This window comes from Brassica rapa, chromosome A03 (genome assembly GCF_000309985.2).
Source record: "Brassica rapa cultivar Chiifu-401-42 chromosome A03, CAAS_Brap_v3.01, whole genome shotgun sequence".
Lineage (NCBI taxonomy): Eukaryota > Viridiplantae > Streptophyta > Magnoliopsida > Brassicales > Brassicaceae > Brassica > Brassica rapa.
This window is the reverse complement of record NC_024797.2, coordinates 23,384,372-23,400,826: the sequence shown is the minus strand read 5'-3', so window position 1 is coordinate 23,400,826 and position 16,455 is coordinate 23,384,372. Positions and strand designations below refer to the sequence as shown.

The window sequence follows — 16,455 nt, the reverse complement described above, 5'->3', positions numbered from 1 at the left end:
GTATCTACCGGAACGGTTGGTTGTACAACTGGAGTTGGGAGTGGAGCCTGAGGCTGTAGAGGAATAACTGTAGTAGTCACATGATCTGCAGGTGATGTATTTGCAGCAACATTCTCAGCAAATGACTCAGATGTAAGAGGGTTAGGCAACTCAAAAGGAAACACATATTCATGAAAAACAACATGTCTAGAAGTATAAATCCTAGACGTTTTCCTATCTAAGCAATAGTATGCACTTTGAGTTGTAGAGTAGCCTAGAAATACGCAAGGAGTGGATCTAGCATCAAGCTTATGATTAGTATAAGGTTTCGTCCAAGGAAAACAAAGACAACCAAATATCCTTAACTTAGAATAATTTGGGGACTGGCCAAATAAAGATTGAAAAGGCGATTTCATATTGAGAACAGGAGTAGGCATTCTGTTGATTAGAAAAACTGATGTTGCTAGAGCATATGGCCAGTAATTCTTTGGCATTGAGGCATGAGATAACAGAGCAAGACCCGTTTCGACTATATGTTGATGTTTCCGCTCTGAAATGCCATTATGCTCAGGCGTATGAGGTGGTGAAGTATAATGAGAGATGCCATTAGCAGCTAGAAAAGCTGTTAGTGCAATATACTCACCACCGTTATCAGTGTAAAGAGTTCTAATCTTGCTTTGAAAACGGTTTTCGACTAAAGCTTTAAAACGTTGAAAAACTTCTGAAACCTGAGATTTTCTTTTCAAAGGATAAAGCCAAGTGTAACGTGTGAAATGATCCACAAAAATCACATAATATTTGAAATTATCAATAGACAAAATTGGAGATGTCCAAACATCAGAAAACACAACATCAAGCGGAGAACTAGAGATAAGGGTTGAATCTGAAAATGGCAACTTGTGCATCTTATTAATCGAGCAAGCATTACAAGGCTTGTTCTTTAAAGCTTTTGAAGATAATGGTAAACGAAAAATAGATATCATAGTTTGTAATATAGAAGCAGCAGGATGGCCTAAACGTGAATGCCAATCAGTCAAAGTTGTGGAAGTAGCCGAAGCAAAAGAAAGAGATGGTGGTGTGGAGGTAGTTTCTTTCGGCCACTGGTAGGTACCATTTTCAGGTTTGCCTTCCAGACGAAGAGCTCCCGTAGTCAAGTCTCTGACCTGAAAGTAAGTTGGTGTGAAAGTAACAGCAACGCCATTAGTTTTGCAAAGTTGAAAAACAGAGATTAAATTCTTATCTAAGGCAGGAACAAAGAGAACATTATCAATAAAGAAGGGATGCTTAAGAGAAGGAAGGGATAAAGAACCAGTATGAGAGATGTTCAGCCCAGAGCCATCGCCAAGGATAACATCATCTCCACCATTGTATGGAGTGTGCAGAGAGAGGTTTGCGATGTCTGAAGTCATGTGGTGGGACGCGCCGGAATCGAGAAGCCATGTGTTTGAGTCACCGTTCATCATAGCGACGTTGGCGCGAGGGTACAGTGCTTGTGACTGGTGTTGTGGACGCCATGCTTGAGTCGAATTGTTGTTACCACGAACCATCTGAAACTCTGGACAGTATTTGGCACTGTGTCCTTGAACACCACATGCTTGACATCTTCCCAAGTAAGGGCGAGAGCCACGATTGTAAGAGCCATGGTTGGAGTTGTATGAACCTTGATTGGAGTTATATGAGCTTTGGTTGGAGTAGTTGCGATTGTTGTTGTTGCGATTGGGACCTCTCCAGTTGTTCTGCGTGTTTGAGTTGCGAGGTCTTGCGTCGGTTGGATTCGCAGTAATAGGAACGTCAAGACTTGCTGCAGGTTCCTTACAGAGTAGCATTGCTTCTCTTTTTAAGAGACGTTCATGAAGCTCTGCAAATGAGATCGCTGTGTCTCTACCATGTATAGCATCAATCTCGGGTTTGTACTCATCAGGTAGACCGGCGAGAACATTCTCCGTGATGTCTTCAGAGTCCATCGGTTTACCGAGTTCGGCGAGTTCATCCGTTTTGGTTTTGATGAGCCTGAGATATTCAGAAATCGTTTTGGTTCCTTTAGTGCTCTTGTTGACTTGATTCTTCAGTTGACGGATATGGCCTCGAGATGGATTGCCAAAGGTTTGGGCAAGGAGATTCCAGATCTGGGCTGTTGTGGCGGCGCTGGAGACAACTGATTGAATCGGTGTTGATATGGCTCCAATCAAAGCGCTGTAAAGAAGGCGATCTTGACGTCTCCAAGGAGTATAAGCCGGATTTTCGACGGTTTGGCCTTCAGCATTGAGGATGGTGGTGGCGGCCATCTTTGTGTCATCAAGGAAACTGTGGAGCTCAAGACCTACTAGGAGAGCACTGATCTGCTTACTCCACATCAAGTAGTTAACATTCGTCAATTTCGTGATGTTTGACATGTTGACGGTGAGGAGAGTGCTAGAAGGGTCGCTAGCGTTGAAGACTGTTGTAGTCTCAGCAGAGGAGCTGTCGTTTGTCATAATAACCAGAGATAATGGTGATTTTCAGAAAGACAGAAGAAGAAGATAAGAGGAGAGAGGTGCAGCGGCTGAAGAGAAAAAAAAAGAAAAAAAAAGGGAGGTGTTTAACCTAAAGCTGCTCTGATACCATATTAGCTTATGGAATCGAATGATTCTATTGATAGAGCAGAGCTCATCATATATACAATTACATAGAGAATATTTACGGTAGGAATATATACGGAAGTAAAGACGATTGAGATGATTGAGCTAATGTAATATATGCTCATGAATGTGAATATGGTTTCCTTATCCTAATAGCTCACACATGAGAAGCATGATGAAAACAAAAACTATTACAACTCATCATATCTCTGCTCAGTCTCAGCTGGGCGATATCTCTTAAAAATCGCGAATTGAGACATTTCTTGATATGATGGAAATTTGTGATATACTGATATGCATGCTTTAACTTGAAACTTAGCAAAACAATGCTTTAACTTGAAAGTGAGGGAGGAGGAGATGTTACAGCTATATTCCATATGTTCGTGTATATCTCCTAGTGTCGATTGTGTTCATATGTATCTTAGCATTTACTTTGTCATTAAGATATAAATTACAAACTTTTGTACATATATATTTAGGTCATTGACGTAAACATCACCACAAGAAAACCTTATATGAGAACTAGCTAGTTTTCTCGACACGTACACATTTCAGCAATTGCAGTAAGATTAAAATACTTTCTCTCGTTAGAGAATTCGGTTTTCAAGATTCAACTACATAATTCTATGATTTGTATATGAACATATGAAGATCTCAAGAAGCTTTCACTGAGGGAGAAGTCTGAGAACGTTTCTACAGAGAGCATGGAAACAAAACATATGGTCCCAAGTCAGTAATTGACTTGACTCTATATACTGACGCATTTGTACTCACACCAAGATGGCCACGAGGTACTCTATATCTTTTACAATACGTCCGAAAACGACAGTGGACCATCATAGCAACTTTCTAACATTAATCAATCCATGTACCTTACATTATCTTCTCTATTAAAAAACAGTTATTGTAAGAACCATTAAAAACTAAGGGTGTTTAATTTGAATTTCGATTCATTTTCTTTGGTTTTCTTAGTATTTCGATTTATAAGAAATAACTACATACTAAAACTTATTTACTTTGGTTTGATTTGGATATCTTAAGGTTTTGTTTAATTCGGATGTATACTACAAATCGTAACTATATCTATTCTTATAACATTTTTTAAAATTTTATTTTATATGATTAGAAATCAGATTTTTTGAAATATAAATAATATTTTCAGTAATATAGTTTTAAATAGAACGTTTTCCAATTTTATTTAATTATTAAGATGGTTATTAAAAAAATTAAAATTGTGATAATATCTCTAAAATAAATTTAAGAAAAGTAATAATTAGGATTTAGCATAGAAATCTGCCAAATACACCAATGAATTTTAATTTACACATTGTATTCTAAAATTTTATTTTAGAGAAATTTTAATCTGCCAAATTATTTAATAAAAAAAAACAACTTAAATATTAAATTAAAACATTTGGGTATTAAGATCATACAAAAAAAATAAATTATGGATATATATTATCAATTGTATTATATAATTTACATATAACTATACTAATATGCCATACTATATGCTTCATCTGTCCCTCAATTTTTCTTCATTCATTCGGGCAGCTAGCTTTGATTCTTATTCCTGAGTAAAAACACTATATGCTTCATCAAGAGTAGGTAGTTGATCACGAGAGAGAGAGAGAGAGAAAAATTGATTTCACTACTGCTCCAAAAACAGATATATATCTAAGCCCATAAGAAACTGATGGATCAGCTTATTCTCTTCACGTTCCTTTTGCATTTCTGCTGGTGTTTTAGCTCGTTGAGAGTCTGATAAACTCGACCAAAACTTTTCCCCTAGTATGCCTCAATCACCATGCCTTTCTGACAGCAGTTCACAAGTTCTGTTTTGAGACGTTTTACATGCTGTCCGTTCTTCACCAGAAACCTATGTTGCACAGAGACGGATACGGGGACGGGAGCAAAACCAAAAATTTACAGATACGGGTAAGGCACATATATTAGTAATAAACATAAAAATCATATCATATAGCTGCCTAAAATTAGACAATACTGAAACTAAATACCCGTCCCCATGCTTCATAGCCAGAAACATCATTGTACATAGAGCCACAGCTCGTGTGCATCATTACTGTGTGGTATGGTGGAGCGTAGTGTCTCCGCTATTGTGAGTTTAATCCACGGTATCACAAACGCACTGTTTGCTCAACAATCTTCATAGTATTCCGAATACTGCTCCGGATGCGGAATGGAGTCATATGCGAAGCCAACTTTCATTTGGGCTTGAAGAGCCAATCGCATATTAACAGACCACTCATCGTAGTTTGATCCTCGTAACAGCTGCTGAGAGATGAGTGTTCCGGGATGATGATCATAGGGAGATATAGTTCTCCTCACGTATTCAACTCGTGAATTCGACTTGGTAATCGCTTAACCTAAGTATATATCACGGATTTACAAGTATGGGCCCAATAGGCCCACTAAAGGAAGTTGAGCTGTGAAAAGCATCCCCGGTGACTATGCTTCCAAGGAAAACATTGATGAACTGGAACATTTAGAATCTGTTTGCATCAATATTCTTGGGAGGAAAAGTAGAAAGGTTTTCAAAGCGATCCCAGGAAGGAAGCCTTGGATGATGTAAGAGGTTCATAAAGACCCACAAAAAACGTAAGCGGTTCTATCAACGAAACATAACAAAGTTATGTATTCATAAAGATAGACATGGACATAGACTTCTATAAGGCTTCAAGAAAGGTAAAGCCTTCTCTATCCCCTGGATGCTGTATGAGTGATTTTACAGATTCTATTGGGATCATGAAGAAGAAGTATGCGATGTGTACAATGTTCCTACTAATCTTAAGGTTGACATATGGCCAATGCCATATAACCATAGACCATAGTAGAGGTCACATGGCACCGCAGCCCACTCGGTTAGAGGGTCTCTTGACTGTTGTGTTTGAGCACAAACCGCTGCTCCTCAGCTATCTGAAACATCCGAAGGGAGTTTTGAGTAAATGTTGCAAATGAGGATTGGAGAATAAAGCAGATAGCATAGATGAGATAAAAGCGTCACTTGATTCCATCAAATTCTTCACCGCAACAGCCAACAGCCGATATATACCATACAGTGCCGGTCCTAGATACAAGCTATATATCAAACATAGATTTTAATCGGCAAAGCTATATATCGTAACAATACTTATGGGCCTTTCTAAGGGAGTTTTATGTTTCTCCTTTGTTGTCACTCTTCGAGACTCATTTCAATGTATGCTAGCATATATATGTAGCAAATGGACTCGGGGGAATATAGGGCTTCAGACATAATTAGGAAACAGTTTATTTCTTGGGTAATCCTATCACTTGCATGTTTATAAATTCACTTCAGGAAATTGAACATGTGTTGTTTAAAAAAACTAACTAATTGGCCATGAACCAACACAAACAAACAATTGCTACCTTTAATAATTTTTAGATAAATTTTGACATGGTGGGCTTGTAGCCCAAAGTCTTGTTATTTTTATTCACGTTGATTCAAATACAAAGAAACAATACAATCTTTTCAAGATAAAAAGAGTTTTTCATACAAACTATATAAATTATATTAAATCTTTGTAAAGAAATAGGAAAAATTGTCGAGAGCATCTTTTGCAGCGCAATTTTTAGCACTGTCTTTCTTGGCAAGATGATGTCCACGTCCAACCAATTTATCCTCAATAAAGACAAGAACCCGTTTATCAACTTCCCAAGTACTGTCGTCGAACCTCAATTTCAAATTCTTCTTCTGACACATCTCATGAAGTTCTGTCATTGGATGGTTCTCCAGTTTATCTAAAGATATTATCGGCTCCAACAATGGCATTACCACCTTATGTATGTTAATAATATCAAACACAAATTCATCGATTAGTAGATCGTATATAATTAATCTAATTAAAGAATACTTATGAAAGGTATCATGCATATACAAAATTACCTTCCACACGGTCTCAAAAGAGTCACAGTCAGTGTATAGAGCTCCAATGGTAGACTCTACTATGTCTGCTAGAGATTTAGGGACTTTCAATAGACCACGCGAGTGTAATGGATATGTTTCCATTGCTTTTGTAAATTCCAAAATCTGCATGTATTAGTCTTTCACATGATCTCCCTTCATATGCAGTTTGGAAATTCAAATGGATTCCTAGAATCTAGAGTAAGGAACGAGATAGTTTTGCCAAAGAACAACTCATATCTAATTATGATGTTCGCTTTCACTTTTATGTTTCTAGATGCAATATACTAATTCTCCATGAACAACATTCTGGTCAATATAAATGATATGCAGATGTTAAAAAGAATCTGCATAAAAAGTGTTATTTACTTAAAATATTATTGGTTATATAGGTGTAATTAATCAAAATTGGTAATTAATAAGTATAAATTGCATTAATAAGTATAAAAAGTGTCAACATGACATTCTTTGTGAAAGTATTTTGAAAACAATTCATTAATGATAAATTGACAAGTACATGGACGCCATGGAAGACCATATTCTCGTGTCTAGAACATAATTGACGTGGACTTACTATTTATCCCTAATCATTCAACCAACCAATAGTAGTTTAGCAAGATCAGAAGGTAATAAATGAAATTTAAAGAGCAAATAGGAAAAACTAACGATGACTAGGGTTTTAAGAAAGAAACTTACTTGGTCCTCAAGCAAGGGTTTCTTATGACGGAGGCAGCGATGGAGGTTATGTTTTACAGCGACTCTGGCAAGTTTCTCTGTATCAACGTTGACCGCTCGAAGATTGGTCAACAAACCTGGGGAACAATCTCCGTAGCGATTATATAAATATTTGGTTATAACCATATTTAGGACTGTGTCTCCTAAGAACTCTAGGCGTTCATACGAAACGCAGTTTTCATCAAACGTAGCGTCTGTGAACGCTTGCAGCAGCAAACTCTTGTCTTTGAACTTGTAGTTCAAGATCTTCTCCACGAACTCGATGTCCAAAGGCTGGTACTGTGGATTGGTGGAGTTTGCGGATCGTGATCCGTTGACGATTTTGGCGGTGTTTTCTTTAGCTCCGAGGCTCAAATTTAGGAGTCGCTGGAGGGAATCAGCGTCTGCGTTTGAGAGTTGCGTTTCCATAGGGAGAAGAGGGAGAAGATCGGTCTTTTTCCGATTTTGGTGTTTGTTTTCGTTCTTGTTCTTCGTGGGTACGTAATAAGTTTCTTTGACCCCTTTTATATATTTGTTATATTTTTTTTCCAATATTGTTTATATAGTTGTTCATTATTCAATCAGCGTGGAAAAACGGAAATCGTTATTCAATTTCATGATATCTATATATATAAAGTAGAGTTACTCTCTCCTGTGAGAGCGCCACGTCATCAAATTCTGTGAGGAGAAGACGACGCGTGTCACTCCGTTTGCGTTGAGTTTCGTTTGTCTCGATCTTTTGTTTAAAGTTGGGCCAAACTAAACATCATAAAGCCCAATATTGTTAGAAGTTCAGTACACCGTCTAACCTCTGCTTCATCTCCGTTAGCCTGACCTGCGCCGTAATGTCAGAAAGATGTTCTATCGACTCCCACCGAAGATACGGAGGCGTAACGATTGTCGATTGGATTCACTCAACACATTTAATGTTGTCTTTAACGCCACTGAACCTCTCCTCCCATGACTCCTCCTCTCTCAATGGTTGCTAATCTACACCTATAAAAAGGGAGTTCGATTCTGTAAAGTCCATCACTTTCTTCTTCTCATTTTTTATTATCCACACAAATCCACACACCCAGAGTGGCAACCTCTTCCCATCTGCTCGCCGACTTGAAAGCATACTCTGTATATTCATAAAATTTGTATATGTGCTCTCTCTCTCTCTCTCTTTTCATCTCAACTATGTTACTCTGTTTTGATATTTGTTTGATCCAGTGTTATATCTAATTCTTCATCTCACTTCCAGTAACCGGTAAGGAGAGATGAAGCATATAAATAATTAGTTCATCAATCAGTGGAATTGGCACATCAATCCATCTTCTTCCACTGTCTTGAATTGGCATATAGATAGATATTGACCTAACACTTCTCTGGTCTTAAAGAAGTATCCTAACCTTATAATAGATTTGACTCGAGTCTGAAACAACTTTGTGTGTATGAAATTGATGCAGGTGAAAGTACCCGGAGATATCAGTAGAAATAACAAATATATGGAGTCAATTTGGGAGCTGCATTGGATGAGATGTGAAGCAGTAATTAGGGGGCTTATACAGGAGACGGGGCAGTACTAGAAAGCAGCTTTTTGTGCAATTACAACATTGTAAGTAGTTTCGTTATGTCTTGCCATATCTATATTTAATTAGTAGTACACAAACCAACGATGAAAAATGAAGATTCAAGCATTTTTTTTTATTTTTTATTAAAATTTATAGTTTTTTTTTATAAGAGTAGTCTCTCATGTTTAGTGTTTTCACTGGGTTAAGTGTGGATTTTAGAAATTGTTCTGTAGGGATGATGAGTACTTTTGTATATTTCTCTATGATTATGTTTTGAAAGTGGATTTATTGAGTGACGTTTTGGGTGTTTGGGTTTTCACGGTAGTAGAATGCAATGGTGGATTTTTGTTGGTTGGGAACGGTAAAGAAAAAGTTGAAGCAGAAACAATGTAACATCTGACCCTGGAGATCATTGGGGCTGGGAAAAAGAAGCTTTATGAAGCAAAAGTGTAGGTGAAGCCAAGGTTGAACTTGAAGGAGTTGCAGGAGTTCAAGCCTGCCGGTGATGCTGCCCCTACCATCACTCCTTCCTATCTTGGCTGCAAATAAGGTATGACTACAAGCATTACATAGACGTATGAAAAACAAAGATTGATCTAGATTACCTTATTAGAGGATTGTTGTTCTTCTGCATACTACATACACGGACATTGTCAAAGAATTTGGTATGATCTGACTGGTTAAAATATACTGTTTCACCCATATTTCAGCAAAGGAGTTCAAAATGATCTCACCCCGAGAAAGTCATCTATAAAGCTGATTGATCCTAAGCGAGCTCACCAAATTAGCAGAAGCGGTAGATGAGGTAGATGAAGAGAGCAAAGTAGAGACAGTAATGGTGACAATGATCTCTTTACAGAGTGTACGGAAATAGTGGCAGTGACTACATCAGCAAATACTCCAAAAAGAAGTGGATGACTTCAACGTACCAAGCTTTTGTGTTTCCATGTCCAACAGTGTATGAATTTTCGTTTGTCATTCGTTTTTTCTTAACTTTATAAAAAATTCCTTTTTTATTATATGTTTATGGTTTTCGAAAATTTAAAAAAGGAAATTAAATTAATAAATAAATCATAGAATTTTAAATGTAATATTTTTAATTCATTAAAGTTGTCAATGTAATCAACCATTGTTAGAGTTAACGGGAGCACGACACATAGGAAACTGACTTTTCAAATAATATTATAGAGATAAGTTATGGAAAAACATAATTACAAAAAATTGGGTAATTCTCTCAAATAGTCCTTTTTAGGTTTTTGTCACAAAGATAGCATTCAAAAAATAAAATGACCAAATAACTCTTTTTTATTTTGAAATTTTTAATATTTATTTTTATTTTTTTACAATCATATCTATTTATCCAAATAGATGAAGATAAAATTATAGGATCTTTGACATTGTATGCGTACAAGAAGCATACAACTTTTAAATGTACACATGTGTTTAACTTCTATTGTTTTTAACACCAAAAAAACTTCTATTGTTTTAGTTATAATTTACCTATTTCTTTTATACAGTTATATTTTACACAATCACGAAATTTTATTTAGACAATAAATATACTATTTAGAAAATTAGGATCATATATTTACATGCAGTGATAGCCAATAAAACAACATAACTAAATATCTAACAAAATACAATAATTTTTAAAGCATTAGGAGATGAGTAAATTTTGACATTTTGAAAAACTAAAAACATTTATATATGATATGCATTTTACCATTTACATATATGTATCATAAATATAAATACTATAATAAATTTAATTAGAAAAATAAATAAAATTCCCGGGCGTAGCCCGGGCTTGCCCTAGTCTATTATAAATAGTAGTAGATTCTCAATAATTATTTTAAGTTATTTACGACTTCTAAGAATTAAAAAGGAATAACGTGACAATGTCATAAATTTCCTTTATTTAAAATAAATATTATCTGATGTCCACGAAACAAAAATAAATAAATATTTTTATATATTTTAATTTTTTTTCATAAAGAGTATAGTGAAAAGAATAAAATAATGAAATTGTATCATCTTAAAGTAAACTTATTTAAGTAGCTACAAAAATATTGCTAAGTTTGATTTGGTAAAAGATAATGAATATACTTGACATATCTAAAAACTTGTTTAGATTTATTATCTTTTAAATAAAATTTGGGACATGTTGAACCTTCACCAAATTTTAGCAAAACAAAAAAAAAGACATGTTGAACCTTGCAATATATAAGAACAAGAAAAAGAAATATAGTATTTGCAAATTGGGTTAATTTAGAAGTCCTTTTAGCAAACAAGGAATCTTTGAATAAACGTCATGCCAACAGGTTACAACTTTGAGATGGAAACAAATAAACAAGTTGACTTTGACTTTGTAAAACTAAAGTTGGCTTGTTGTGTCTCCTTTGACAATTGTCATTGAACACCACTCATTCATTGGCTAAGAACAAAGAAATAATAATTTCGAATAAGTTTTATAAAATCGCTACTGTTTATACGATTCCATATGTATATTTTTTTTACCAAAACAGTTAAAGATCACTTTCATTCCACAATACAATACAAATAACATTCCTCTCAAGAACTATAATCTATAGAACCATATTTTTCTTACAAGACATTGGTCTTTCACCTCTAAGAGCTGACAATATTAAAAGAGATCAGAATCAACAAACAATTTAACAACCCCTGAATCCAGCCTTCGATTCAACTCTACTTGATCTTTTGAAAGCATTGTTGATAAACAAAGAAGTAGAAAGAGTGTTCAACTACCAGAAGCTTTCCCTGAGGTAGTAATAGTAACCGAAGATGTAAACCTTGTGACCAGCACTGCCTCGCTGCTTACGGTTTTAGAAGCCGCCAAGTCTTCCAAAAGCTTCCAAGTTGCTTCTCGTTTGGCTGCAACCTCGGCTTTACTCGCTTCATCTTCTTGAAACTTGGCTAAGCATTCATCAAACAGAGCTTGGTCTGTCTCCGCCAATACTTTCCTCACATTCAAAGTCAGATTCTTCACCGTCTGGTTCCAATGGCTACACATGTTTCTTTCCATAGCCGGGAACACGATTGGCATTATCACTTTAAGGTTTTGAGTAATCAGGTTCCTTATGTGATCGTTGTTCCACAGAAACAAAGCTCTTTCAGCCACCTAACAAGAAATAAACAACAATGAATCTAACAAGTCACTGAAGTAACATTGACTTACAAACTGAGAAACACACCTGAAAGTGTGAGCTGTTGAGGCATCTAGCGATTCGACGGAACAAAGGAACCATACACCTTTGAAACTCAGCCGCTTGAGTACCTTCCAAGACTTCCTCCAACTCACCAAGAAACATAACTTCCTTAGAACTATTAGTCACAGGCCAATACCTTAGCAGCCCTCTAACGACCGTATCAGCAAGCTTGGAGTCTTTCTCAACAAACTGAACAATACAATAACAAAGCTGCTGATGATACGCAGCAGCACACTTAGGCCTATGAAGCGGCATCAACGCCCTGACTAAGAAAAGCTTATGCTCCTCTTTCAACGGCAAAGCGAAACCGTTGATTATACTCCCAAGAATCTCAAGCAACTCCGCAATACCGTTATGCCTCTCTGTCTCGAATACAAACCTGTAGAAGATGTTGTTGATGGCCTTCCTGATGAAAGGCCGATGCACCATGAACTTACCGTAGATCCGGTGGAGGATGGTTTTTAAATACTCTCTTTCTCTCTGGTCCACGGAGTCAAAGAGCTCCAAGAGCTTCAAGACGAAGGAGTGGTCCACGTATCGCTTCGCAAGCTTGGCGTCAGTCATGGAGGAGGCGACGAATCTGAGGAGAAGCTCGTAGACGAGCTGGAGATGAGGCCAGGCGGGCTCCAACGCAAGCTCCTCGTCGTCATTACCGTCCAGCGTTTCCAAGACTTTGCTCTCGTGGTTGGCTGCAGTGGGAAAGGTTCTGAAGAGGTTGATAGCGGCGAGTTTTGAGATCTCTTGCATCGCGGCGTCGGTGAACTTTGTGGGGACGGTGGCGATGTAGTCGACGAGGTCGAGTAGAGTCTGTCTTTTGGTCTCTTTCTCTCGGAGGTTCTTGGAAGGGTCGGTGAAGTCGAAGAGGACGCAGCACATGGTGAGTTTCTTGATGAAGAGAGTGGGTTTCTCGGAGGCGGGGACGTCTCTGAAGCTAGGGAGAGGCTCGTAAACGCCATTGGGTCTGTTTGAGGTTGGAGGAGGGGTGTGATATGGATTAACGCCGCCTTCTCCGTTTGGATGGGATGATGATTTGGAAGTTTTTTTGGGTAGTTTCCCAAATATCTGCTTAATCATATCTCTACCAAAAAAAAAAGGGACAGAACCCTCTCCTTGTTTTGCTTAAGAATCACTTGTGTCGTGTAAACCAGTTAAACTCGTCATGTTACTGTTTCTAATTGGGAAAAAAAAACTAATCATTAAACAGCCCTGCATACACCACATGAATCAAAAAATTGAAAAGTCAGGAAGTAGAAACTAGCGGATTTGAATTGAAGATCGAAAGAAGGAAAAAGAAGTAAACTTGGGAGAGCTTACAATTAGGGAGATGAGTAGAGAGAGATCTGGCCATTTCAAACCCTAAGAAATGCGAGCAAGATTAGGATCTTTCTCTTTCAACCTGAATCGAGCTAGAGAGAGAGAACGCAGGGGACACGGCAACGAAGCACAGCAGCTAACAGAATTTAATCTGGGAAGGTACAGAAGTAACAGAACACTAGATGAAGATTAAAAGGTTGTAATGAAACAAAAATAGATCCCTCTCGACTCTCGCTATCTCTCTCCCTTCTTCTGTTTGTGAAAAATCTCTGTCGTTCTTTTGGATTTCGATTAACAGAGAAAACTAATTTTAATTTACGAAAAATATAAAGTTTTTTGAAGATAACAAGAAAAATGAGAATCGACAGATGGGAAGTTATGTATAATTACCTTTTTGACCTTGATTTTCAGGAAGCGTTTATGTGTGTGGAGGTTAAGCTGCAACTGGTCTATTCGTCAATTCACGAGTCCCAAACTCATATAATTGCTTTATTCTTTTCTTTTCTATTATACGACTATTAAATAAGGTTACGGTAGTTGAGTCACCATTTCAAATTGAATTATTGAATTTTTTATTATTCAAACTTTGGAATATAAACTGTAGAAGCATAAGAGATTGATTTTGCACAGAAAGTAAATTTTAAAAAAAGAAATAGATTTTGATGATTCTCTCAAATTATCCAAATCCTAACGTTGACTAAATAGTTGAGTCGTTGATGATAACAAGCAAAGAAAGACATAAACTGAATGGGTCTTTGAATCTGAATAAAAAGCCTAGAACTTCTGGATGACGACCGAGTTAGCTATACCAGCTTGCTCGATGGTTTGGTCCAATTCTCTCAACTGTTTAGGAGGGAACCCCATGGTTAGCAACTGATACTCTCTGGACCCACCGGGTCTCGAAGCGTCGATGAACCCACGCACGTCTCTCACCGTGTGGTGGTTGTTGAACCTCGATACAAGGCGTGTCCCGTCCGCCAATCTTAGCTGGATCGAAGTTGTTGGTGCTGCTTGGTCCACAACTAGCCCTACTGATGGCACTGGCGCGGTGTTCATTTGCGCGGATGGTTCTACCGCAGCTGATCCGGATCCGCTCGCTCCTAGCGTTCTTCCCACACCTTGGAATGAATTTTTCGGCTTCGGTGGCTCCTGCGTGTCAAGAGATACAGAATAAGAATCCTTGACAAGTTGAGTACAGAGTATTATAGTGAGAACAGGGAATGAGAGTTACTATGTAGTTGTCGTCACGCCTGACGAGATCAACATGAACACGGATATTCCTATCTACTGGTTCAAGTTCACGAGGGCACTCTGAGCTCGCAATGCTCTGCAAAGACATAACATATATGATAAGGATTCCTATTTCAACCTTGAAAGAGAGAACATTTGGGTCAATACCTCCATAAAGGCAGCGTTTTGAGGGTCCTCAAAACTCCTCAAAGGACCATCATCAACGGTGAAACCGTTCCTCCAGAAAGTGATGGTGTGCATAACCAACTGAGGCTGGTCTTGCTGCTGCTGCTGCTGCTGAGGAGGAGCAGCAGAGGGAACAGGCTCACCAGATAACATCCTAGAAGCTCCAGTGAAGCTTGTAGAAGCTGATCTCGATGGCTCAACAGGTCTGTCCACAGCTGAAAGCCTAGCTTGCTCAAAGAGTGCATCAACATCTTTTGCTTTCTTAGTAGGATCTTGTACCATCATCCCACTAGGCCCAATCCAAAAAAAACAAATCCATTAGCTAAAGAGAAGCTTAACACAAACAATCAATAGCACAATTCTCCATCAAGATTCCACATTACTCAGTTTATGATCATTCACTATATAAACATGATTGGATCTACCTCCTCTGTCCACCAGTATAGTACTCTTGCCCTTCGTCGGAATCACTATCCGCGCCGTCAGCGGGGGAACGGTTCAGATCGGCGAACGTACGGATGTTCCCAGCTTGTTGACGGCTCCTAGTATTCCGGCTTCCCGAAGGATTACCACCAGCTCCTTGATTCGCGGAGGCGGCGGCGGCTTTCGATCGGAGACGGTAGGGAGCGTCGCGGGAAGGGGGAGAGGGAGATCGCGAGCGAGAAGGGGAGGATTCAGACGGAGAGTAATCCGGAGAGTGAGGAGACGCGGCGGGGATCGAATGAGGAGGTAAACTAGGGTTTGGACCAGCTGGGAGATTGTCTGCGGCGGCGGCGGCGGCTGTCGCGTCGGTGTCGAGGAAGGTGGAGACGGCGGCGTCGAGATCCCAGCGGTGGCTTTCGAGGAAGAAAGTAGCTTCTTCACGTGATGAAGATGTGATCTCGAGGAAGGAGGTGATCAGATTCTCGTTCATCTCCGTCGTCGTCGTCTTGTTTTCTTCCATCGTTTTGATTTGATATTTTGTTTAGGTTTTTCTTTTTGATTTTTTTTTTGTTTTGTTTCGTCTGTTTTGATATATATTTATATTCTTCGGAATCGGAATATATTCCTTTCTCCAACCGTCAAGCTTCCTTTCTTGTCTTTGGGGACGACGTCGTTAGAATTGTTTTAGTAACGATTTCAATCTTACATGGCCCAAAGGCTTTAAAAGCCTTTTCATTGCGGATGAAAAAACAACCTATTCAGCCTTTTCTCAATCTTCATTTTCTATAATGGAAATTCTCAGTAAAGCAAACACGTTAGAAGTACAACAATCTGTTGCTTGCAAATTTTTTTTAAAAAAACAAGAATTTATAATTGTGTTAAGAAAAAACAAAAATTTATAAAAGAACTCACTGCCTTGTGACAAAGTGAGCATTTAATAATCAGGCTCAGGTTTATGTCAGTCAAAGAGTCCATTAACCAATGCTTCAAGTTCGTCCACTGCAACAACAATGAGTCATCGCCCATGACCTAATTATACAAAACTCAAAACCTATCGTGGTAGATCCTGAAAAAACAGAGTTGTAACAAGTTTCATTTACCCGCAATAAAACTTTTGCTAGCATCTCCATACATTGTTTTGCTTATAGAATCTATTGCATCATCTGCATCAAGATATATTGAGTAGAGTTTCTCCATCATTTCCTTCACCAGTCTTTTCAACCCCCAACTAAATGAGTATATATATTAAGAATTGTAATGCATTT

General features: G+C 37.9%; 3 protein-coding genes and 1 long non-coding RNA gene across 5 annotated transcripts; 1 reads left to right on the top strand and 3 right to left on the bottom strand.

Annotated features, from left to right (window-relative positions):
• Positions 1–4,031: 4,031 nt before the first annotated feature.
• Positions 4,032–7,888, bottom strand: LOC103860778 (ribonuclease 3-like protein 3). 2 transcript variants are annotated; one of them, XM_009138444.3, is made up of 3 exons: positions 7,237–7,888; positions 6,523–6,666; positions 4,032–6,414 (listed from the first exon to the last, which is right to left on the bottom strand). In XM_009138444.3, the coding sequence occupies exons 1-3, from the start codon at positions 7,681–7,683 to the stop codon at positions 6,151–6,153; spliced, it is 855 nt and encodes a 284-aa protein (XP_009136692.1). In that variant the 5' UTR covers positions 7,684–7,888; the 3' UTR covers positions 4,032–6,150. The 2 variants fall into 2 exon arrangements, with proteins under 2 accessions (XP_009136692.1, XP_033144790.1); XM_033288899.1 differs by having other exon boundaries at positions 4,032–6,666.
• Positions 7,889–9,137: 1,249 nt separating this feature from the next.
• Positions 9,138–11,539, top strand: LOC103860777. Its single transcript, XR_004456854.1, has 2 exons — positions 9,138–9,360; positions 9,521–11,539. It is a non-coding gene; the product is annotated as an uncharacterized LOC103860777 (long non-coding RNA).
• Positions 11,331–13,709, bottom strand: LOC117133021 (serine/threonine protein phosphatase 2A 59 kDa regulatory subunit B' gamma isoform). Its single transcript, XM_033288878.1, has 3 exons — positions 13,352–13,709; positions 12,023–13,243; positions 11,331–11,949 (listed from the first exon to the last, which is right to left on the bottom strand). The coding sequence occupies exons 2-3, from the start codon at positions 13,109–13,111 to the stop codon at positions 11,569–11,571; spliced, it is 1,470 nt and encodes a 489-aa protein (XP_033144769.1). The 5' UTR covers positions 13,112–13,243; positions 13,352–13,709; the 3' UTR covers positions 11,331–11,568.
• Positions 13,710–13,954: 245 nt separating this feature from the next.
• On the bottom strand, positions 13,955–15,948 carry LOC103861139 (plant UBX domain-containing protein 5). The gene is made up of 4 exons (XM_033288885.1): positions 15,193–15,948; positions 14,750–15,056; positions 14,583–14,678; positions 13,955–14,500 (listed from the first exon to the last, which is right to left on the bottom strand). Exons 1-4 carry the CDS (start codon positions 15,708–15,710, stop codon positions 14,126–14,128), a joined length of 1,296 nt encoding a protein of 431 aa, XP_033144776.1. The 5' UTR covers positions 15,711–15,948; the 3' UTR covers positions 13,955–14,125.
• Positions 15,949–16,455: the final 507 nt, after the last annotated feature.